Source organism: Myripristis murdjan, chromosome 21 (assembly GCF_902150065.1).
Source record: "Myripristis murdjan chromosome 21, fMyrMur1.1, whole genome shotgun sequence".
In the NCBI taxonomy this organism is placed as follows: Eukaryota; Metazoa; Chordata; class Actinopteri; order Holocentriformes; family Holocentridae; genus Myripristis; species Myripristis murdjan.
This window is the reverse complement of record NC_044000.1, coordinates 33,241,302-33,264,818: the sequence shown is the minus strand read 5'-3', so window position 1 is coordinate 33,264,818 and position 23,517 is coordinate 33,241,302. Positions and strand designations below refer to the sequence as shown.

The 23,517-nt window shown below is 43.5% G+C and overlaps 1 protein-coding gene across 4 annotated transcripts; it reads left to right on the top strand.

The window, feature by feature from the left end:
• The first annotated feature begins 1,590 nt into the window (after positions 1 to 1,590).
• On the top strand, positions 1,591 to 23,517 carry lonrf2 (LON peptidase N-terminal domain and ring finger 2). 4 transcript variants are annotated; one of them, XR_003930283.1, is made up of 13 exons: positions 1,591 to 3,384; positions 9,944 to 10,062; positions 11,235 to 11,357; positions 15,761 to 15,907; positions 16,864 to 17,080; positions 17,611 to 17,707; positions 18,196 to 18,310; positions 18,960 to 19,081; positions 19,822 to 20,008; positions 20,100 to 20,234; positions 20,759 to 20,908; positions 21,606 to 21,814; positions 21,845 to 23,517. XR_003930283.1 is itself a non-coding variant. In XM_030080789.1 (13 exons), exons 1-12 carry the CDS (start codon positions 2,631 to 2,633, stop codon positions 21,762 to 21,764), a joined length of 2,325 nt encoding a protein of 774 aa, XP_029936649.1. In that variant the 5' UTR covers positions 1,591 to 2,630; the 3' UTR covers positions 21,765 to 21,792; positions 21,832 to 23,517. The 4 variants fall into 4 exon arrangements, 3 of the variants coding, with proteins under 3 accessions (XP_029936649.1, XP_029936651.1, XP_029936648.1); XM_030080789.1 differs by having other exon boundaries at positions 21,606 to 21,792; positions 21,832 to 23,517; XM_030080791.1 differs by having other exon boundaries at positions 21,606 to 21,792; positions 21,827 to 23,517.

Below are 23,517 nucleotides of genomic sequence, written 5' to 3'. Positions count from 1 at the left end.
TGCACTGTACATCACTACAAAAAATTCTGTACATATCACCTTTAATAACACAGAATAACAACATGATTGTTCCCTGTGGGGGAAAAGTTTATCTCAGCTTGCCCTGGCCTACAGGGGGGTCAGGGGTCAGGGGTCAGAGGTCAGGCTGGGCTGCACAGCAGCACCTGTTGGAGCTGGCAGAGACTCGGCGTCCTGCTCAAGGACATGTTGGCAGGTGAAGGTTGGCCGACCAGCGGCCTCACTGCCTGGATCTGTTGGATTAGTTTGTCTGGATTCCCAGTTTACAAAAATGATCCAAGAGGCTGCATTACAAAGTCCTAAATTTTACTTTAACATGTCCAGTGTGGTCATGTAGAAGTGGAGATATGCTGGTCGATTTGTTTTTGATTAGGTTTTGATTTTATGTCTGAAACAAGTGTTATGAAAACAACCAAATAAACTTGGGGCTTATAAAAACCCTCCTAACAACTGTAATTAAACACAGTCATATCCACAAAAATCTGCAAACACACATAAATATTTCTATGGTTCATCCATAAACAAACAAACAAACAAACAAACAAACAAACAAACAAACAACTATCAAAATCCAAGAAAGAGTTTGAGAAAAAAATAAATAAATAAAATTAGTCTACTAATAGACTAGTCTATTAATAATTTAGTAAAATAATGTAATTATAGTCTATTTAAAAAATTTCACTAATTATCATTAGTTTAATTTCATTAATTAATATGGATGTATTAATGATAATTCATTTAATTTAACTTATAATATGTAATATAACTAATAACTAATAAAAACTAACAAAATTTTAAGGGAAAAAAACAGACACACAGTGAGGATCCCACTTATACTCCAGTTCTATTCCATATTAATGGAACAGCCTCTTTATCTAAATTAAAACAGAAAAGTGTGTTCTGTAGAACTGACTGGGTAGATAGTAATATGGTCGTATGATAATAAACACTTTATCACATGAATGGAAGAGTTTTTTTTTCTCTCTCTCTTTTTGACTAATAACTGGGAATTTTGTTAAAGTTAATTTCCACAGCAGCAATGTACATCTAAGTGCCAGCCGTTTTCTTTGGGTGTGATATTAAGAAACGTCAAGGAAACGGGTAATTATAAAAACATTAGACCATGGTTTCAGTACAAACCACTCATTCATTCATTGCTCCATTCATTCATTCATATGTTTTCAACACGGAGGCTGGAAAAACAAGACGGGAGAAAATGTTCTGGCAGCTTATATAAAGCATTACATAAAACAATGCATCCAGCAGCCTCCCGGAGCAGTGATATAACCGGGACCGGAATTTAAGAAAAATAAATCAGACACACCGCGCGGATCCCATTTATACTCCAGTTCTATTCATGCATCATCACGTGTTGTAACTTGTTATACACATCATCATCATCACCACCACCATCATCATCATCGCTGTGGCGTCAGGTGAAAGCGTGCACCCCGCTATTATTCACCGTGGCGAAAGGTTATACAATATCTTTGCGTTATATAAGTGAGCCATATAGCGGACCAATGGGAGCGCTCCTCCAGCGTCACGTGATGTCCTGCGTCTGCTTCGGTAAATTATCTCTGAAATCCAAGTACCGACGGTTAGCCGGAGCGAGCTAACGAGATGGGGTGTCCCGGAGACACATTTTTTCGCCTTAACGGGCACTTTTACGTTTTGAACGGACAGTCATGACGAAGGCGAGTGTTTACGAACTGTGGAAACAAACCGACTGTGTGGATATCAGCTTGAAAAGAGAGCATTTGTTGACTTTGGTCGGACGGCGAGGCGGCTTGCGGTGTAAGCTAGCGATAAGTGGTGGTTCTCGCTCCCGGGTGCCGTGCAAAACAAGACCAACCCGTGTCATTATACGTACTAACATACCTCATATTTTAAGTTGATGTTGTTTTTTATTTTTTCTTAAATCTCCGTGTGCCGTAAAGTATTTGTAACAGAAAAAACCTCTGTTAGTGTGTCGCCGTCGAGCTGAGTAAGTCTCTTAACGGACTGGGATTTTTTTTTTTTGACCCACCGGCTCTCTCTCTCTCTCGACCAAGCAACCTACACACACAAAACAAACAAAAAAACAACTGAAGAATCGTTTTGCCTCGGTGTTAAAACCACATAACCCGAGAAAACAAGCTTCCATTTGTCGCCTGGTAACATTAGACCGCCTACTTTATGTAAAAGGGGGCTGGCAAAAGGCAAAAAGAGACGGTGTGGAGAGCAGGGATCATTCAGTAAATAACTCTACCTCGCTGGTCCGTGAAGGCGACACCGGTACACGAGTGCTGTTGGCAAGGAAACTGCATCCTCTTTCATTTAAGTGATGGGGAACCAATAGTGGAGTTATTTTAGGACTTTTTTCCTCCACGGACCAGAAGTGCTGAACTGATGTGCTATTTTTTACTTTTATTTAATGTGAGTTTGAGTCACTCGTAATGAGGCCTGACCCGCTTCCAGCAGCGAGCAGCAGCGGTGAGAGTTGGGCACAGCAGCCGGGCGTTTGCAAAACATTTACTGTGAGTTAGCCTGTGAGTTATGAATTGTCGGGGATAGTCTGAGGAACTGTTAGTGAACTTTGCCGCTGTCGATACTATCGGATTTCCCCGAAGATGGAGACCGGGATCCAGCCTCACCAGGCCGAGATGTTCGTCCACCCGCTGGCCAACCCCACAGCTGTAGGGATTTGCCCTGAAATGCTGGAGGTGGCAGAGGAGGCTAACCGGGCTGGTGACTTCAACCTGGCCGTGGACATCTACAGCTCCCAGCTCGCCGACCTCCAGCAGCCGGACCGGGGCTTGTGCCTACGCAAAGCCGACTCTCTGGCACGGGCTGGCCGGATATCCGACGCGCTTGACTCCTACTGCACAGCGGCTAGCCTGGGCAAGCTGAGACCCGAGGAGCTGAGCCTCCTGGTGGAGACCATCGCCCGCAGCCTCCGGGAGAAAGAGCTGAAGATAACCGGGGTGAACGGACATGTGAAAAGCGGCACGCACAGCAACGGGGAAGACGGGGGTGAAGCCGACGGGGAGATGGAAGATGAGGCTCTGGACCTGTTTTCCTGCATACTCTGCAGGTGTCTGCTGCATGAACCCACGACTCTGGAGTGCGGCCACACGTTCTGCAAACGCTGCCTGGAGGACGACTCCGTGAAAGACTGCAGACACTGCAAGCACAAACTGAGCAAGAAAGACGGGAAGGGGGTGCCCGGCGGTCTGAGGCTGAACGTGGTCCTCAGCGGTCTGCTGGATAAGTGGTTCGCCTCCGAGAGCAAAGCCAGGAGGCACTGGGTAGAGGGAGAGGTGTTGAGGGAAAAACAGAACCTCAAGGATGCTTTGGAGAAATACAACACGGCGGTGGAGCTAGGTAAGAGAGCGAATGCAACCAGAAACGTGTTATCTCTTTTCCATTACTGTATTTTCTGTGTTTTGCATGTCTCATCTCTGTCAGAAATACATAGTTTTGTCCAGGTGACCTACTTTTCTCTCTCTGGCACTTCCCGGTGTCAGCTATAGGTGGCGCATATCCCACCCCTATATGCATTTCTCAGGTCAGACGTTACATGACACTGCGTCCTTCATTACCTAAGCAACACACATATTCATGTGCTACCCTATTTTCCAGAGATGGCTGAAGTCACCCATATTGATACCCTATTTTCTATTTATAGCCTGCAGTTCTAATAAAACAGCAGGCACACACACCACATCTGTGTTAGTTTTATTTTTCACACATTTTAGACTTTCTGGACACATCAGACCCCAATCAGTCATTCCAGACTTTTATTCTTTAGTCTCCATTACATTCTTGAAATATTCATTTTTATAGTACTTACATAAAACATCTGCACATTCCTCATGTGTGCATGGTTGTAATGGATGGCTCCCCTCCCCCCTCTTTAGATACCGTTTCATAAGCTGGAGGTTTATGATGTGTTGGGTAACCATACATTGGGGTCAGGGAGACTGTGCTGTTCAGGGACTGGTCTGACTGCTGCAGTGCTGCTCTAACTTCAAAACTATTCACTCTAACATTAAAAAGAAAGAAAAATGTCAAAGTTAGGGCTGGACAGACTGCATCTTTATCATCACAACTGTTCTTTAATTGTTAAGTAGCCTAAGTTGCAGCCCAGAATCCACATTGTTCTGGTGGCTTGTCACATGCAGAACATTTGTGTGTTTCAGTAGCTCTCAGCCAAGGCAACACTCAATTTGCTCACCTCCAGTCCTCAGAGAAAGTCAGCCAGCCCCTTCACACCTGTGACCTACATATCAACATCAAATTAATGAGCTATTTTCTCTGCTCCTTTGCAACTGGGTGGACGAAACAAGGTGCCACCGTGCCCCCCTCTGCTAAAAATACCCACACTCCCGTTGATGTGAGATGTTTTGGATCAAAGTGTCACTCCATCAGAGCGCACTCCAGATTCTGTGGTTTCCTGAGTGTCTAAGTGGCCTGTTTTCAGGCATTTCTCTGTCGAGCCGTCTGCAGATCAATATTGATTCACGCCTTCTGTCTGGTGAAGGAATCGGGCCGATGAGTGGACAGAGTGCCTTCACAGCACTGTCGCTGCCAGCCTGTGTTTTTCCAACAAACCCAGCAGGAGGCCTTATGGAGCCGTGGCGCAGACGCAGTGTTGAGCGTTAGCAGCTATACAGTTGTTATTCACAGACGCTGTCTGGCCTCTTTGCTTTGCTTGACTCTCAGTCATTATGGTCATATGGCTCATGCTCTGTATGCACACCATGAAAATGATATATGGCTTTTGTGTGTGTGTCAGAGTCAGAAATGTCTCAGTGAGTCAGTGGGAGCAGAGAGTACATTTTCCTTGGCTATGCAACACAAGCCACAGTTTAGTTTTTTGTGATCAAATAGGATAGTAATGTTTTACTTTATTTAAAGTGATAACATGTAGAATCAAAACGGCAACATGAAGATAACACGATAAAAACACAGGAAGGGAAACAAACACCTAATCTCTGCAGGAGAGATAAGACAAATCAACAGAGGCTGATGTGGACATCTCACTTTGAAAAAAAGAAGAAAAAAAAAACAGGCACAAACAGACTGGAACTCTGGAACAAAACGTGCAAAGCGCGTCAGCGCCAAGATGTGTTTCCTTAGGGACACGATCTGACTAATATCCAGTTACGCTGCCTCGTGAGTGCTTTTTCTCCCTCTTTCACCTTTTTTCTCACTTTGCTCCTTTTTAATATCCTGCATGTGTTTTCTTTTGTGCGACGCCATTAAGATGTAGGTCATCCCCCTCTCAGTTGAACCACGTCCAGCCTGAAGAACTGGATCTTCTGTTCCATCACAGGCCTTTTAAGAGCATCAATTTGAATGAGAATACCTCTTTGCTTATTTTAATTCAGTGAGCCAGCTGTCTTAGCTTAGAAAGAGAGACCTTCATCCAACTGTGGCTGGAAGGTGGCAGTGTAGAAATCTGAGACCAAGATGAACAACGTTTCTCTGACGCACATTCATCATTTCCGGGCTTTCAGAGGTTTACCCGAAAGCAAAGTACATATCATGTTGTTACATATTTAGATGCTTATAATAATTGCCAACAGCCAGAGGACGGATGATGAGTTATCCTCCTTGCTTGGTCGGTGTTACATCACTTCACAAACCGTGAAATGCTAAGCTAGGTATGGATGGACGTTTAAAACAACAACAAAGCAGTGTCAAAGCTCATCAAAAAGCATGTACACCCAGAAAGAAAAACTTTAGAGGAGCTCACGAAAGCAAAAATACTAAATATTAGCAGTTGATTTTTGAATTTTATGTCAGAGACAAAATTATCCAAGTAATCCAAAATCAGACTTGTGACAGGAAAAATATTTTCCATTCAAAAGACACATTTTTCCACTTCATTATTGGGGTTTTGTACAGACGATCTGCCATGAACCTGGAAGCCGGACTGGAGTGCTTTCAGCACCCTCCTTTGGTCAGAAATTGCAGTTGCAATTACTGTGGTGCTGAATTTCGATATAATAAAATACTTCCTAACACTAAGTGACATAGTAGGTTGGCCACCTGTGCCTTCTGCTGCGGCTACTCTGAACAGAGACATCATAAAGTAGCCCCATCTCACCCCCCACCAGCCCATGAACTCTGCCACTGCTAGGAACGCACTTTTGTGACTTTTTAAAAACTGTTTTTAGCTGTTTTTGTTACGGCAACACTGCCAAGCTGTTAAGCTGTTCTTTTGTGTGTGGCCAGTTTTAAAGGGCGACTCGTGCCCAGTTTGCATCACATTGAACAAGCAGAAAAATGGGCATCACGTGTTTTTGCTACAACTGAGAGGAGTTTTTGTGTTTAACTCATTACACCTAGAATGTAGAGCAGAATTTGTGGCGTTATATTTAACGTTTCTCATAGCACTGATTATTATTATCCTGGGCTGCTGTCATGCTACTGACCCTGGTTATGTAAGGTGCTGGAGACAGGTTGGTCTGTATGGGGGTCTCAGGGGAAAGCTTACCAAGATAGTCATTAATCATCAACATCATGCTCGGTCCTGCCTTCTCATCCGCCCACAGTTGGCTCCCTGTGGGGCTGATTAGAGAGCCTCTGCCCCAAAGAGCAGGAAAAACTCTCCACTGTTGATCGATGAATCCCTAATTGAGCTGTTCCACTGAAGTCAGGAACACAAGGTGTGAAAGTTCCCGTACTTACTCATTCACAACGTTATTTTTCTTATTTATTTATTATTTCAGTTTTATCTTATTTTAATGGCAGCTGTGCTCCTTTTGATGATGTAGACAGGGAAGAGAAGACGAGTTAGCAGTAGGAAATAGTTGGAGTCAGGTTTGAACCAGCGGAGTCAAACTCCATGCTGTGAACTTCAGCCCGGGTCACAGGTCAGCTCACACTCAGGCTTGTTTCAGAGCACTGCAACACAGTCTGTACACTGTGTTCATGTGGTGCAAAACAAGGTGAAGGTGCTGTGTGATTTTTACTTGAATTTTCCTCAAAAAGCACCATGGTCCACTCAGTTATGAATCTGTATAACAGTTTTGTATCTGTATAACATTTTTATCACCCAAAGCGTCAGTCTAGCTTGTCGCTAACCATAAAGGAAGGGTCGGCATGAAGTTTGACCAAAGATAAAGTTTTAATCAGTTAGTGAAGTTGGATGAAAATGAATAACTTAGGGACTTATATGCAAACTCAGATTGCCCGTTTGAAGCTCTGAGTGGGTGAGAGTGGGTGGCTCTCATTCAGCTCCCCTGCATCATGCAAGCGTCTGATTTTCTGATTTGCTTCCTTCCGAGAAATTACCACACACTTTGAAATTCATATTTTTCCCATTTTTATTTTCCACATTTTATCTCCTGCTCCTTCTGAACTTATTCACATTTATTGTAGGAACACTTAAAGCTCTGTCTGGTGTACATTTCAGCTTGCTGGTCGGTCACTCATTGATCTTGTTGTAGTGGATTAAAAGGTTGGGAGCGGGTTCGGTTGTTGCAGTTCACTTCTCGGAGGCTCTTTTGGTATGACAGGCTTTGCTCTGCCATAAATGGCCAGCCGCTCCATATTGTGTGTGTTTGACCATGACCACAATATTGTGTAGATGTGGATAAATACCCCGGCGCTCCTGCTGTCGGTGTTGACTCTCTGTTCTCAGCTGACTCAGCTCAGGCCAGGCCGGCGCTCTGCCTTCTGTTCCTTCTGTGGGAGGATCAGGGAGTTTCAGCCTTTGAAAAATGGTGTCTGAACTAATGTGCTAAAAGTTTCCTGGAGCTACAGACTCACAGCTGCCAAGCCTCTGTCATGTTGGATAAAATAAGAGACACCTGTTAAACTGCCAGCGAACTTTTCCAGACAATAATGTAGGGCTGCTCAATTATGGTAAAAATTCAAATCCTGATTATTTATTTCTGTGTTATTATTTATCATGATTGCTCATTGACTTTGGAAGCATCATGCATTTGTTGAACTTTATGAAAATGTCTTGCTATCAGTGGATTTCCTTGAACTTTGCCTGGCTGAGAGTGAGTTTGGGCTTTTAGTGATGGGCGAAAGCACGCCACTGCAAAGGAGGGGGGTGTTCTTGATTTACAACACAAGACAAAATGAGAGCAGCATTGTGAATCGGAATGCGGCACAAGAATTGTTTTGTCTTGATTATCTTGTTTTCATAATCGTCAGAGGCCAAAATCGTAATTGGAAATAAAATTTGACACCCCGCCTTGTGATTGTGAAGCTCCCAGAGGAACACCATATTTGGTCTCTGCCTGCTCTCAGACTTCTGCCGGCCTCTGGACTTGTCTCTGTTATCGTGAGCAATCAGTGCAAAACAATGGCTCGGTATCACTTAAATGGCACTCTGACTGCACAGTTTTAATGTGCAGACTTTTCCTTCTTCTTGCTGCTGCTGCTGGGCCTTTTCAGTTCAGATGCACTTCATGATGAATCACAGGCTCCATCAGCTTCTTGAGACCAATGAACAACTTCTACATTAACACAGAGGAGAGAGTGGACGGCACTCCAGTTAAAATATGATGTGATTGTTAGTGTTGCAAAATGTTGATGTGTCTTTTAGTTTTCTAGCCTTTGAACTTTTTGATTTTGATAGAACACCACCTGGACGGCTGTTCTCAGACTGTACAAGCACTTCCCACTCTTATGTGATCACTGTTCCTGTTGTGGAACACAGACAGCGATAGAGTTTCCTCCTGCTGTGCCGCGGTGTCCTACATCACGTTTCATCAAAATGAGCTGCTTTGTTAGTGATTCTTTTGACTCTGCGGTAAGCCCTTTGTTTTGTTGTCCTGACACCCACATTTTGCCTTCGGTACTGACACAGCCTGGTTTTGGTTGCAAAACGATATCGCAGCCAGACTTGCAACCTGAGGCTCCATCATGGTGACACATGGAACAGCCTGACCCATGACCATGTTCATACCCAACACGCCATTCAATTAATTAGTCATCCATAATGTGCCTCACAATGCGTCTCTTGTTTCACAGCAGCTCCCTACCACGAAATTGTGTGATAATGCCTGAACATGTGAGTGCCTCCAAGCTATGTGCACATGTTTCTTAGATTCAGTTAACAAACTTTGCATCTTCTTTAAACTCTGAAAGCTGTCAGTATATTCAGATGTTATCTCATTGTGCCACCCTTTGTAATCCTCCTCAGAAATGGCATGTTATTTATGTTATTCTGCTTATTTTCATAACTCGTGCAGCATTCCTGTGGAAAGCGGTTCTGGTTGGGTTTCTGTGCCCAGACTGTCCTCGGCCACTCCCAGATCTGAGCCGCCTGTTAGCTTGTTTGTATAAGGATGTGACTGTTTGGCTGCAGCATTCCTGTTATAGAAGAAAACTTTTGCAACAACTTAGATGTCCCATGTTTTTAACAAGTTCAATTTACCATTTCAGTAAAGCTCAAAAGTAAAACACAGCCACTCTTAAATCTATAGCAAGTTATTAAAATCCCTGGTTGACAAAATGCACATCACCCTGTCCTCATTCATGCAATGGGTGACATTTAGGGAGGAAAAGGGTCAGACTTCAAAACCAATGTCTACTTTTTATATAACTTAGTGAAATGAAACCCTTCTGTGACCAACGCATGTAACACACATGATATAAACTGTTTGTATAATACTAGTTCATGTGAGCATTGACCATGCAGTGACAGTTTTGTACAGAAAGTACAAGTTATTAGTTACATAATGTGAATAATGTTTAAATTATTTTCTGTATATAAGCCTTATGAAGCACGTTCACATGTGAAATAGGTCTCATGCCACGTGTGTTACATCGCTGGCCTACTTCTGCGAGACCTAGAAAAACCTGCTGTTCCCCCGCGAGCCATATCCACTGACCTGATGGAGGCTGTGTGTCTCTGTGTGTGTGTATGTGTGTGTGTGTGTGTGTGTTCCTCTCTCTCCCCTGTGGTCTGCAGCGCCCTCTTCAGGCCGCCTGCTGAGCCAGCGAGCCAAGCTGCACATGGAGATGAGGAGCTTCAGTCTGGCAGTTCAGGATGCCACCAGCCTCTGCAGGATGAAACCCCTCTGGCCCAAGGTGAGACTCGGCTCAGGATAAAAAGTGTTTCCACTGGATTATTTTTCAGGCCTGGTGTGCCAAAAAAACACCAACACATGCAGTACAAGAGGGCATATCAGTGTGGTTGGTTTCAGTTGCAGCCAACACTCAGTTCACAGTTTTTATTTGTATACACATTTGTGTTCACTTTGTAAGACACTGCAAGATCACAAGGAGCAAATGTTTAAATATTTGGACATGTAATGTGTAAAAAGTAGGTTGTAACAACTAAGTTAACATTCTTCTGACATTGCATGTTAGGAGCTCGGGGTGCATGATTTATTGCTGCACTTTATCTCTAGTAAGTCACTAAACAAAGGATGTTGTTGACCTTGTGGGTCGGGGTTCTCGTTGGCCTGGCAGACCACCAAGCCTTTGCAACTCTAGACAAAACACTGTAAAATATATTTATAGACTGGTGCCTGAATGCAGGTGAAGCACCACTTACAGCCATCATGGCATCGTCATCTTCTGCTGCACCTGGTGACGCTGTTTCAGCCCTTTAGCACTGCATGGCCGTTTGTCCCATCAGCCAACAAACTTGCAACTCGTCAAGAATTTAATTAGCTGCTTGTGTGAGAGTGTTGGAGGTTTCATGCTCACACATCACCACAACCTTTAAAATGCTCAAAAGCAGTTTGGAGCTGATGTCCTTTGAATTGATTGGTTCTGTGTGACTGTGCTGTTTTGGCACTGGACTGATACAAACGGGTCATCCTTGTAAGTGTTGTTGGCTTCAAAAACAAAAACAGGAGCGTGTTTCATGTATGTGTTGAATGGAGCCCTAATGATTACAGTGATTCTGTGATTGTTTTTTGAGTGATTAATGGTGTGAGTGCATGAATGCAGGGATGAAATGTTTCATTCAGCAAGTAAAAATACAGAAGTGATAGCTGAATAAAGGTCTTTGAACATGTATTCAATTAAAAACTGCACCACCCAGTGAAGGATATTTGGTTAGGAAGCAGAAGTCATGATGAAAAATACAATAAAACACATGACATGAACCTGACAGCAACAACTGGGGGCATTTTTGTCATCTAATATTGAAGAAAAAGCTGTATCATCATTAATAGTATGTCCAAATTCCTTTTATGTCCTGATACACATTACTGAGCAGTGGTCTTGTTTCCTGTGTCGTCTGTGTTCAGGCTCACTATCTGAAAGCCACGGCGCTGAGTAAAGCCGGCCGGAACGACGAGGCCCTGCAGGAATACTTCCTGTGTGTGGCGCTCAGGCCGGACTGGACCAAAGTCAAGATGGAGGCTCAGAAGGTAACAAACACTCTCTTGGAAATGTTCTGGCAGCCATTTTCACAGGTGTCCACCTTCAGGAGAACAACTCTCAAGCTGGCAGTTAAATACAGTAATATTTAATACAGTGCCTTTGTAGAAAAAGGAGATAGAATACATTATATACTACTCACTTATACTTCTGTTATTTTTTATGTTTGGCTATCAGATATATCATAAGACACTTTTGTTCACTTACAGTTTTTCTGTTCTCTATTCTTAGATGTCTGTTTTATTTAATAATCTAGAGGTAATATGTTAATTAGCCGATCAAGTACGCGTGTGTGTGTCACTCTTTGCTGCTGTCTCACACTCTCTGAAGCGTGATCGTTATGCATCAGCTGGATGTTCAGTCACTATAAATTTACCCAACACCTGAACATGTAGTCCTTACACAGTACTGTTCAGACTTAATTGTTTGTTTGAAAACTCCATTGTCATTTTAAAACGCTGATGATAATGAAGTTGTTTGATATATTCATACTAACAATGAGAACATAAACCCTTGGAGACAATTGGCCTGAGAGAGACATCTTTTTTATGAAATTTGTATATTTTGCTTTTGGTCCTTGGTTTGTTTGCTCCATCGGTTGCAGGTAACCATTTGGAGGTTATTTTCTATTCTAAATATAAATCTCGTGCAGAAAACAGTTTAGACCTCAGGCCACCATATACCTGCTGCCAAAATAAATAAATTCAGTAGTTCATGTTTATGGAAAACTGCTAAGCTCCTTGTTAGCTTTGACACGCTCACTGAGCAAACTATGTGAATTCTTCACACACCGATCACAGCTGTGTGTGTGTGATCGCGTTTCCAACTACAGTTGCGATTAAAAAAAAGTCTTGTACTCTACATGCTGTTATAGCCACTGTTGCCGTTGTTGCTCTCAGTTTTGGTCTTCATGCATTTCCACTCCACTGTGCAAAGTATATAAATGCAAAGTATATAAATCAACACTACAAAGCTGCTGTGAGAACACCCAAATTTGTATCTGCTAACACTTTCAGCTGCTCCTGTTTCTATTTCTAGTTCAATTTAGGCTTTTTTTATATTGTTGCTTTTTAAAGTGGTAGGTGAATGTTCACAACCCTGAGCCACCTGTTGGCTGGTAGATGTCCTGCTCACTGAATCCTGACAGACAGCTCTGTGTGTGTGTGTGTGTGTGTGTGTGTGTGTGTTTAGGACTGCCCTCTGAAAATAGATGAGTCAAATCAGCTGACAGTTTCTTTTTTTTTTTCTTTTTTTTTAACTGGGCATTGCTACATGACAATAAAACAAGACACATTTTCTTGAAAATGCACTGGGAAAATACTGTAACGGGGAATGGAATTTTTTTGTTTTTATGTCTTTTTTTTTTTTTTTTTTTTTTTTAGATCTGGTAGGTGTACAGTTAATTGGATAAGTTAATTGGAGAGTCACAGATGACAGTAGTGAAGCCATTCTGCCATAATCATGTCGACTCGGAAGTTATTAGTCAGGAGCTGTGTGTGTGTGTGTGTGTGTGTGTGTGTGTGTGTGTGTGTGTGTGTGTGTGTGTGTGTGTGTGTGTGTGTGTGTGTGTGTGTGTGTGTCAGTGAGGGGGAGGGAGCAGGCGAGTGTATGTCAGTGGGTTTTGTGTCTGTCTGTCCCTCTGCAGGCATTTCAGACAGGATTAGATATGATGCTAAAGCCCAGTCAGGAACCCCCCCCCCCCCCCCCCCCACCCCCCTTCCTCGTCAGTGTTAAGCTCGCTGATGACGCACGGCTGTCCCGTCCCAGATGCCTCGTCCTGCAGGAACTCGGCCTGGAGGCTCCGGCAGTAACGGTTACACAAGGCCAAGCCTGTGTGGTGCAGCCTCTCGCCTGTCACCTCAGAATGAAACAGAAAGGGAAATCTTACTGCAGATCAGCCACTTGTTTCCTGTTAAACTTTTGATTATGATGATGGGACATAAAAAAAGCATCGGCGCAGTGTTGGGCCAGTTTTTTTCAGTGGGGTCACAAGGACCCATCATTTAAAATCTTACGTTAATCCAGAATCACTGATCTGACATTTAAATATATAATTTCAGTAATTATAGATATAGCCTTGTTCTAATTACATTTTTAAAAAACTAAATGTCTGTTTATGTATTTTCTGGTATTTTGTTAATTTTTGGTTTTTGTCTAATGTGCTGAAAGAAATCCAGTGAATTTGCTCAGGTTTCAAAGGGTTAATTCACCAGACATTGCTACGGCACAAAAGTATGCGCGCGTGATTATTTTCATAATTTGTTCCAGTCTCACCACTTGGAATTTTTTTTGACAAGTACGACACCTAGACAATTGCATAATTCACACAAACCAAAATATCGTTTCATGTCAGAGTCCCAGGACAAAATCCCTTTAGATGGGGGCTCAGAACATAAAAAAAAACTTGTGACGCCCCGCTCTGTAGGCTGTGTCATGACGAAAGTGTCTGTGATCTGCGTCTCACGGCTGTTCTCACCCACAAAACCAGTGACTCACCTGCCAAGGATTTCTAATCCAAAACAACATCACCTGCCAAGAGTCACTTGTACCATCTGCCTCTCATGCAGATATGCCGCCCTACCTGTTCCCACTGCAGAGGCACACAGCGCCAAGCTTTTAATGAAGAGATTTAGACTTTCATTTAAAACTTGGTTATATAAAAGATCTTTCTTTTAATTTGGCCTTCCTTCTTTTCTTTTTGTTGGCCTCACAGCCGCTCTGTCTCACCACATTTGAGTCTCTACTAATATTTTGTTAGACTGCAGCGAATCAGTCTCATACACAGATAGTGTTTTGTCTAGATTTCTTTGGCTTAAAGTCAGAGAATGTGTACGGTGGCCAGCAGGGACAGAATGTGAAAATTGGCAATTATCAAATGTGATTTTAGTCAGTGGTTCTCAAAAGGGATACACATTTTCCAAGTTTTTTTTTTTTTTTTTTTTTTTTTTTTGCACTGGTCAGGGGTTATTGGCTGGAAAAAATATTTCAAATGGGCTACATTATTGGAAAAAAGTTCGATAACCACTGATTTAAATGACACTCTTGTAAGTTATCATCTTGGTGCGTCTTTTGTATGAAGTGCAGACTGATGAGTTAAATTTGTGGAGCGTAGTCGTCTCTGTTTTACATGGCCAGTTTACAGCGACGTGCACGTCTGTAACACACTGTGTTGCACAAGCACACACATCCAGCCAACTGACCTTGATGAATAGTTTTGTGTTGGGGGGCTGTTTTGTCACACTGACCCAGCTTGTGTGATCTAATGACGTTCCAGTCGCAGGACATAACACTTGTCAAACAGGAAGCTGCTGTTAAATAAATTGACCTAATTTGACATATAAGGTAGTCACATGTCTTTTTTCCAGCTGCCTCACATTCTGAAGGCTCAGTCCAGGATTGTGTATGGAGACTCTGACGCTCCACTTATGGATTTGCCTGCACTCCTGCTGGATTCAAAAGAACTGTTTTCTCTCTGAAATCTAGCTCTTGGAAGTTTTTTTTTTTACAAGAACTGATGTTTGTCCTTCTTTGGTAAATTGACATTACAAAGAATTTTGAGCTGTGCAGTTTTGAGTTGATGTGAGGTGGTTTAAAAGAAATGCCAGAAACTGTTTTTTCTTTCAAGGTGAATCTTCTCAAAAGTCAAATGGTTAAAATCTAAGTTCTTAGAAAAAAAAAAACAGCTAATGTGCTATTTTGGTTAACATTATGCCCAAGCTGAATCGTGGTCCACCTGCCACAGTAGCTGGTGCATCCAGTAATTCACCAGCCACTCACACCGTTTTCCAGCCAGTTAAATATTCCTTCATGTGATGTGTGGATACCTGCTGGATTAGATAAATCTACCAACTAGAATTCATCATGTGGTTGTTGTTGTTTTCCTCTCTGATTTAGTCCCATTTATCCCAAAGCTGTATGCAGTGCTGCAGTTTGTTTTTTTGGTTTTGGTTTGACGAGATTTTATAAGAAGTATAGGAAAGGCTGATTTTGGTCAGATGGAAGCCTTATTGGTCCACGTTACCATGGGAACTGTGTTTTGAGTGGCAGACTCCCTTCCTAGGCGTGGCACAGCAGCGTCTCCTTCCTCCAGCTCACACAGCTTCATATCACTCCGCCTGAAGACTAAAGTGGAGGAAGTAACAGAAAGCTCATAAAACAGTGAAAATGACTGAAAATTCTTATTTTTAAAAATATCCCAGAATGTTTCAGCAAGCATGTAAAAATGTTAGCATCCCTGCTCAGTCTGTTTTGTTTTAAAGTCTGACAGGTCTTACTTGATGTGATGGAAACTGCTGTGGTGAGCCTCCACCGCTCTCTGCTGAAACACATTCCTCAGTGTTTCAAGGACAGTGACGACAGTGTGTGTGTGTGTGTGTGTGTGTGTGTCCTGCAGGTGCTGGGCGAGCTGTTCTCGTCCGTGTTTGAGAGGGAAGATCTGCCCACGCCGCTGCACCCCCTGCAGGGCGGAGCTGCCACCCGCCTCATCAAACCCACCGCCCTGCTCAGCTCCCTCACACAGAGACCCAGCTGCTCTTCACAGGTTATACACACACACACACACACACACACTGCGCATCGTGGGCGATAGGAGTTTTTGTTAAAAGCAGCATATTGTGTGAATATTTTAACAGACATTAAAGCTGCACCAGGGAACATGTGTTGGCGGCTCCAGATGGGAGCCAAAGGAAGCCGTTTTGAAACTGAAGTATTGTGTAGGGTGACGTCATGAACCGTCAAACAGCCTTCAGTTTACCAGCCCACTTTATACCAACGGAAACAAAAAAGATGACGAAGATCTAGTGTTGAGTCCGGGTTTCTCTGGAAGGAGCCTCACTGCTGTCCAGGACAGAGTTTGCATTTAACTCTTTAAATCTGTGACTTCCTCTGTGGAGAAGGTTTTCCACCATTGACCCAAAGTGACAGCAGAATTGAATTTGGACAAACAGGACAGTCTCCAGTCTCATTCAGCAGGGGGGTTGGGATGCTGTGCTCCACTGTAGACACACTCATTCAAGGGGTTAGGGTTGACATCCAGGTGTAGATTTACATGAAAAGCTCATATTGCAGCCATAACAGTGTCATTTTAAGTAAGCTTCATAGTAAGATAATTATTCCCCTGGAGGTTGCAGCGTAGATTCCCAGCAGCCCAGGTGCAGCAGTTCTGCTGAACTCCAGTTTTGGTTGTCCAGTTGCTTGTTGTAGTCAGTGTTTTCTATTATTTCTGTTCTTAAATATGTGGCTTTACTGTTTATCAGTTGAAATGTGAAATGAAATGAAATGTCCTAACAAGGAATGCTAAAGTAAGAAAGCTGTTTGTATCCCTGATCTCATCACGTTCACACACTCAGACATAAATGTGTTGATCATTATGTTACAGTTCTAGTTCCCATGGTTATTAAGATTAGGGTCAGATCAGGGCTCATAATCCTGTTAATCTGGATGATGATAATGATGATAATGATGATGATGGCAGCTTGTAATCTCTCCTCTGTCCAGGACTCAGAGTTCAGCATAACCAAGAGCCCGGCTGACGACATGTCCTCCAGACTCTCTCCTCTGTCTCCTGCTAAATGTGACCCGGCAGAGGTCAGCAGCAAGAGCCTGGCCAGCGTCCTGGCAGCGCTGCCGGCGCCCCCCAATGGCCTTAAGAGGAAACACACAGGAGACGGCCACGTGGTGGGCTTCAGCCCCCCCTCCAAGATGCTCAGACCAGGTATTGCTGTCCCTCCTTCTGCATCCTAACACAGATTATTCAGAAGTAAAACTGTGACGCCTGCTCTGACTTGGAAGTGAAACTGATCAGTGGTTAATGTTGAGCTGAGCGACTAGCTTCAACCTCCTGTTGAGACTGTTCTCAAAATAGTGAGAAAGTAAAAAGGTAACTTTTCCTCCAAAAATTGATGAATAACAGTGTGTAGTAAAAGCCTTTTCATGAACTAGAGTATTCACATTTCCCAAAAACTGATTTTGAATTAAATCCTCACCAGGACTAAATTGGTATTGGAAGTGTAGTTCAACTTGTATTAGTACTAGTATTGTGTATTACTAGTATAGTATTGTTGGGTTTCATTGATGAGATTGATTCCTCTGGCTTCAGTACTGGATCCCAAAGTCCCCCAGCCCCTCCGACTTCTACTGTCACTTCACTTTGAGTGGAAGAACAGCTGTGTTTTGTCTTATTATGTTTTTGATTAACATTGCTGTTGTTTTTTCTGTTCATTAACCATGTTGTTGTTTCTGCAGACGAGGCGAGCTGCTCTCAGAAGGCGGCGTGTGGAGGCAGGACTGTTCCCGCCCAGCTGCTGGACAGTGGAGACATGGAGTGCTCCCTCTGCATGAGGTGACACACACACACACACACACACACACACACACACACACACACACACACACACACACACACACACGCACACTAAATACATGCGTACTCACCATCGTAAAGCAACTGTCAACAGCTTTCTTTATTCCTTTAATACGTCATAATTTATTCCTTCAGAGCGCACTGGGTTTCTACAGGCCTTGAACACTAAGAAAAGTTGAGAAAAATTAAAGAATGGAAAATGAATGGATGACATTGAAAATAGTTCATTTTTTAAAAATGTAAACATGATACAACACTTGATCAGTCGACAACAGAACAGAAATCCTTTATTTCCAAACTAAATTTGTACACAAATTTGAACATGACATAAGCCAGTCATTTTTGCTCTTTTAAAACATGACGCATGCATCATATTTATATGAGGCAGCCCGTGTGATCCGATCAGCAGGCTGACGTGTGTGTGTGTGTGTGTGTGTGTGTGTGTGTGTGTGTGTTTTGCTCTGCAGGCTGTTCTATGAGCCCGTGGCCACGCCGTGTGGTCACACCTTCTGCCTCAAATGTCTGGAGCGCTGCCTGGACCACAACCCCAACTGTCCGCTCTGCAAGGAGAACCTGGCCGAGGTACACACACACACACACACACACACACACACACACACACACACACACACACACACACACACACACACACACACACACACGCAGGCAGGAAGAAAGAAATGAATGTACACCGAGGTCATTATTCTAAGCTAAAATGAAAATGAAGACCAGACATTGTCATGGACTGAAATACAAAAAACAAAATGGAAATGAACGGAGACAGTCTTGTCAGCCAACTGAAATGAAATGTTAATGCATATAAAAAGGTTTGAGTTTCTCTCTTTTCACTTCATACCACAGAATCCTACTTAATTTGTCAAAGAAATAATGATGTTAAAATTAATATAAACAAATGGCTGTCTGAAAAGTTTGAAGCAGTGATAAAGCTCTCTGTGGCTCTTTCTCCTGCCCTTCCTGTCTCTAATATTACTATTCAATAAAGCAGAAATTAAAAAAACAGGGCCTCTGGAAACTGAGATTATATAAAAATCTCCTTTAATCCCCACCACAATCTAGCATTTTTGCAGAGAGCCCACCAGAATCTAGACCTAGTTGTTATATGGTTACTATTACTAACAGTGTGTTTACGTGTGTGTGTGTGTGTGTGTGTGTGTGTGTGTGTGTGTGTGTGTGTGTGTGTGTGTGTGTGTGTGTGTGTGTGTCATTACAGTATCTGGCCACCAGGGGCTACAACAAGACTCTGCTGATGGAGGAGGTGCTGCAGCGTTACCTTGGAGACGAGCTGGCAGAGAGGAAGAAGATTCATGAGGAGGAGATGAAGGAGCTGTCCAAGTCAGTTTCACTCACACACACACACACACACACACACACACACACACACAGAGAAAAGTAACTGAATGATAAATGATACAAATGTATTTTGTAGTGAACCAAACAGTAAAAGCTGCCTCAGGCTGAACAGGATTTAAAATAAATTACCCACATTTATCGTTTTAGTTTTCTGCTGTTTCAGGTCTAGTTTCCTCACCATGGAGTGATGGGCTTCTTTGTTTTTTTTTTTATTTAACCTTGATATGAACAGGCAAGTCAGTCAAAGAAACTTAGGTTGAGGTAATAATATTAGCATGAGTTACAATAATAGAATAAAAAACTGACTTAAATGTATATTACCCATGTTAACTAGTCATGTAATGTGGTTAGAATGCATATATTTCCAACAGTTAAATTAGCAGGATTTCTGTTTTTTTATTCTGTTCTTATATGATTTGCTATTCATCTAGCAGGTTGCATGATGCTTTCTATTCTGCCCTGCACCGAATGTACTGAGCCCTAATTTCGTTGCATTATTATACCGTATATGATTGTGCAATGACAATAAAGATCTATCTATCTATCTATCTATCTATCTATCTAAATACTGATCATCTTGCAGGCAGCTTTAGTTTCTAGTTTTATATTGGATTTCTGTCAGCTCCTGGTAGCATTTTGAAAAGCTGAAAGGAAGTTGAGTGTGTCCTCTAAAACCTGCAGACGCCTCGACACACACTCACATCTGTGCTTCTCCCCGGCAGTTTGAACCTGGAAGTGCCCATCTTCGTTTGCACCATGGCCTTCCCCACCATCCCCTGCCCGCTGCACGTGTTCGAGCCGCGATACCGCCTCATGATCCGCCGCTCCATGGAGACCGGCACCAAGCAGTTCGGCATGTGCATCTCCGACGAGGTCAAAGGCTTCGCCGACTACGGCTGCATGCTGGAGGTGAGTGTGTGTCGGGTCGGACCGGATGTGTTCTCACCCTGAACTCGCTCTGCCGTGAGAATCACTGAACCCGAGTCACTCTGTGTCTCAGGTGCGTGACGTGAAGTTCTTCCCTGACGGACGCTCAGTCGTCGACACCATCGGCGTCTCGCGCTTCAGAGTGCTGAGCCACGGCCAGAGAGACGGCTACAACACCGCCAAGATCGAGTACCTGGAGGACAGGAAGGTGTGTGTGTGTGTGCACGTGTGTGTGTGTGTGTTTAGACAGTTTGAGTAATGTGTTGCCAAGCAGCTGTCACTCAGAATAACCTTCAAGTTGTTTGCCAGGCGGCGGAAAACAGGAATAATCTGGAACTTATTGTGCTGCTCTGCAGGCGAGAGGAAAGAAGCTGGAAATGTCATGTAGTTTGAGCGTGCAGCCTCACTTCTGATCAAAAATGTGTCCTAACAAGTTTTTCAAACACAATGACGTCTTCAGGCTGTTTTTTTTTTTTTTTAGAAATGGTTGTTTCTTGAGGCAGGTGGAGATGTTTTGTTTGGAAGAGATGCAGCTTCTGCCCTCCTTCCTCTTCTCCTTCATCTTATTATTGAAGGAACCCCAAATGATTTTTGTCTGTTTTGTCAAGTTCCAATAAAGTCAAAGAAAATTTTACAGCATAAAAGGAAAACAGGAGAAAGCAGTGCAAGACGTTGGCGAATAGGGAGCATTAACAGTTTGACTGGACATGTGTGTCCTTTGTGTCCAATCAGGTTGAGGGGGAGGAGCTTGTGGAGCTGCTGAAGCTGCATGACTCTGTGTACGAGCAGGCCAGCAGCTGGTTCACCTCCCTGAAGGACAACATGAAGAGCCAGATCCTGAGCCACTTCGGACACCTGCCCAGCAAAGACCCCGACCCGCAGGTACCCTTTACTCCACTTTACTTGTGAGGTTTTCCTTACTGAACATATTTGTTTACTTTAGTTACTTTAGTTACTGATCTTACTCTTAACTTACCTTCCTTCTTGCTTTATGAGCTAGCTAACCTGACTTGACTCACTGTACTTACTTTCCTGTCTGACTGGACTGTTGTAGTCCAGCTCGTCATTCAGCCCACTGCTGCACCACACTGCAGTCTGTTTGGTTCTGCTGGTTCACTTAGCTTACTTTGAGGATTATTTCACCCATAATGCATCACATTTCTATCCAGTACTCGCCGTGTGCTGCCTCAGATGAAGAAAGCTTTATTAGCCTTCATGGTAAACTCACATAAACAAAATACCAGCCATCTCTGATCTGGGGCTATAATTTAATTATTTTACATCAAAACTCTGTCAGAAGTCCAGTTTGAAAAGCTCAGTCATATAAAATGTGTGTGTTTGGAAAGTCCTTAATGTACAACTGGATACCAGAGACTTGGATTATCCTGCAGACAGAGATGGCTGGCGTTCCTGGAATAGGAGTTTTATAGAATATGACTTTACCTGTCGACGCTGAAGGCAGCACAAGATGAGTATTTGATACAGAAATGATGCATTTTGTGTGAACTGTCCCTTTAACTGGCTACATTCCTCCCATGTCCAAGCTGTGTGAGTGACTTGTTGTTGTTTGTGTGTTCAGGCCAGCCCCAGCGGCCCGGCCTGGTGCTGGTGGCTGCTCGCCGTCCTGCCGCTGGAGAACCGAGCCCAGCTCACCATCCTGGCCATGACCTCCCTGAAGGAGCGCCTCATCGCCATTCGCAGGGTGCTCATCTTCGTCACACGCAAGAGGCCGCGGTGAAGCCCGGCTGCCCTGAGCCAACACGAACTGGACCGGACCGGACCGGACCGGACCGGACCGGACCGGACCGGACCGGACCAGACCGGACCGGAGCGTCTGGAGCTTTTATGCAGTTCATTCAGTCACAAACTCATTTCTTCCGTCATTCAGCAGCAGCTCGGCCCGGAGCTCCGCCTTCTGACCACACAGCCCAGTTCCAAGCTGTAGACAGACTCAGCCGGACGTCTCCGGTCTCTGTGGCGTCTGTGTTGTCTGTCCGCTCATCCAGCCACCCGTCTGTCTGTCCGTCCATGTCCTTTCACTGGAAATAGTTTAAGCTATGACACATTTCTCTGAACCGAGTGACCTCTCACCTCTCGATCTCTACCGAGCCCGAGGTGACGCAGACAGGCCTAGCTATGACGTCTCCTTCAAGGTCCGTTATGGTTAGTTCATCTGAATCCACAAACCTTTTATTATGAAGGAACAAATGTCTTTTAAATAAACTGTGAACAGAAAGGAGCGTGAGCAGGCAATGAATCAAATCTTACACAGGAATGAAGTTCTCTTACATAAACACGCAGCAGTATTTCAGTGTGACTCAGATGTTCTCTCACCTACCAAACTATGAAGCAAAAATACGATCTAAGAAACAAAACAAAAACACTCTGTATGACTGAGAAACACAGACTGAATGTACTGGTTTGGCTGTAATACGTGGTTGTCTTGTTTTGTTTAGTTAAGTTTTTTTTTCGTACTACTGTTACAAAAAAAAAAAAAAAAAATCCGTTTTACAAGGTGCACACGAGGTTTAATTCCCGTGTGCGACCCAGGAAACAGCTGCTTCTCTCAATCTACCTGACTGAGCCAAAACCCGGAGCTTTCTCTCTCTCTCTCTCTCTCTCTCTGTCTCTCTCGCCCGCCGGGTGGGTTCATACCTCAAGTTTATCAGTGATAGAAAGCAAAACGGGCGCCGTGACAGCAGCGGCGTCCAGTCGCCGAGACTAACTAACACACTAAACTTTGAAAATCAGCTGCATCACTGCAACGTGTTCCACTTGATCTGAGGGGAGATTTAAATCAGACCCACATGTACATGATGGTATGTGGAGACAAATTTGTAGTTGTGTTTAGGAGTACATGTACGTATATATATATATATTTTACAAATTGATCCTCCCAGATGAATCGGATCTGGATCTAGCTCCTCCTGTAGCATATCTCTGGGAACATAGAGACTTAGGTTTAGGGTTGATTGTGTTGTTTCAGTTCTTTTTCTCGGGGTGGGGGGTGGGGGGGGGGTCTCTCTCTGCTATGCCCTTAAGTGTATGTGTATGGTGAAATCTTATTTTTTGGGTGATTTATCTGTATATCAATGTAACTCGGAGGCCTTTTCAATGTTTTATTTAATGAGCGTTTGATCCTGTCTCCCTCTTTCTCTGTCTTTCTCTCTCTCCCTCCCTTTCCCCCCTCTCTTTCTCTCTCTCTCTCTCTGTCTTTCTTTCTCCCCCCCGCTCTCCTGCTCTCTCTCTCTCTCTCTCTCTCTCCCTCCCTTTCCCCCTCTCTCTTTCTCCCTCTCTCCCTCTCTCTCTCTCTCTCTCTCTCTCTCTGTGCATCTGTGTCCTCCATGTTTGTAACTCCACTATTGGTCGCCCGCTCTCCGGACAGGGTGGGTGTACAAGGTGCTGCGTTTCCCTTGTATATTTGTAAAGGGAGATCTTGTACCTATTTTTTATCGCAAATAAAAACAAACAAACAAAAACATACATGCTCA

Bases quoted from the DNA above. Each gene is read 5' to 3' on its own strand.
- lonrf2 (XM_030080789.1), top strand. From the start codon at position 2,631: ATGGAGACCGGGATCCAGCCTCACCAGGCCGAGATGTTCGTCCACCCG. The intron at 18,311-18,959 runs GTACACACACAC...GTGTCATTACAG, and splicing joins GCAAGGAGAACCTGGCCGAG to TATCTGGCCACCAGGGGCTA. The intron at 19,082-19,821 runs GTCAGTTTCACT...TCTCCCCGGCAG, and splicing joins GAGATGAAGGAGCTGTCCAA to TTTGAACCTGGAAGTGCCCA.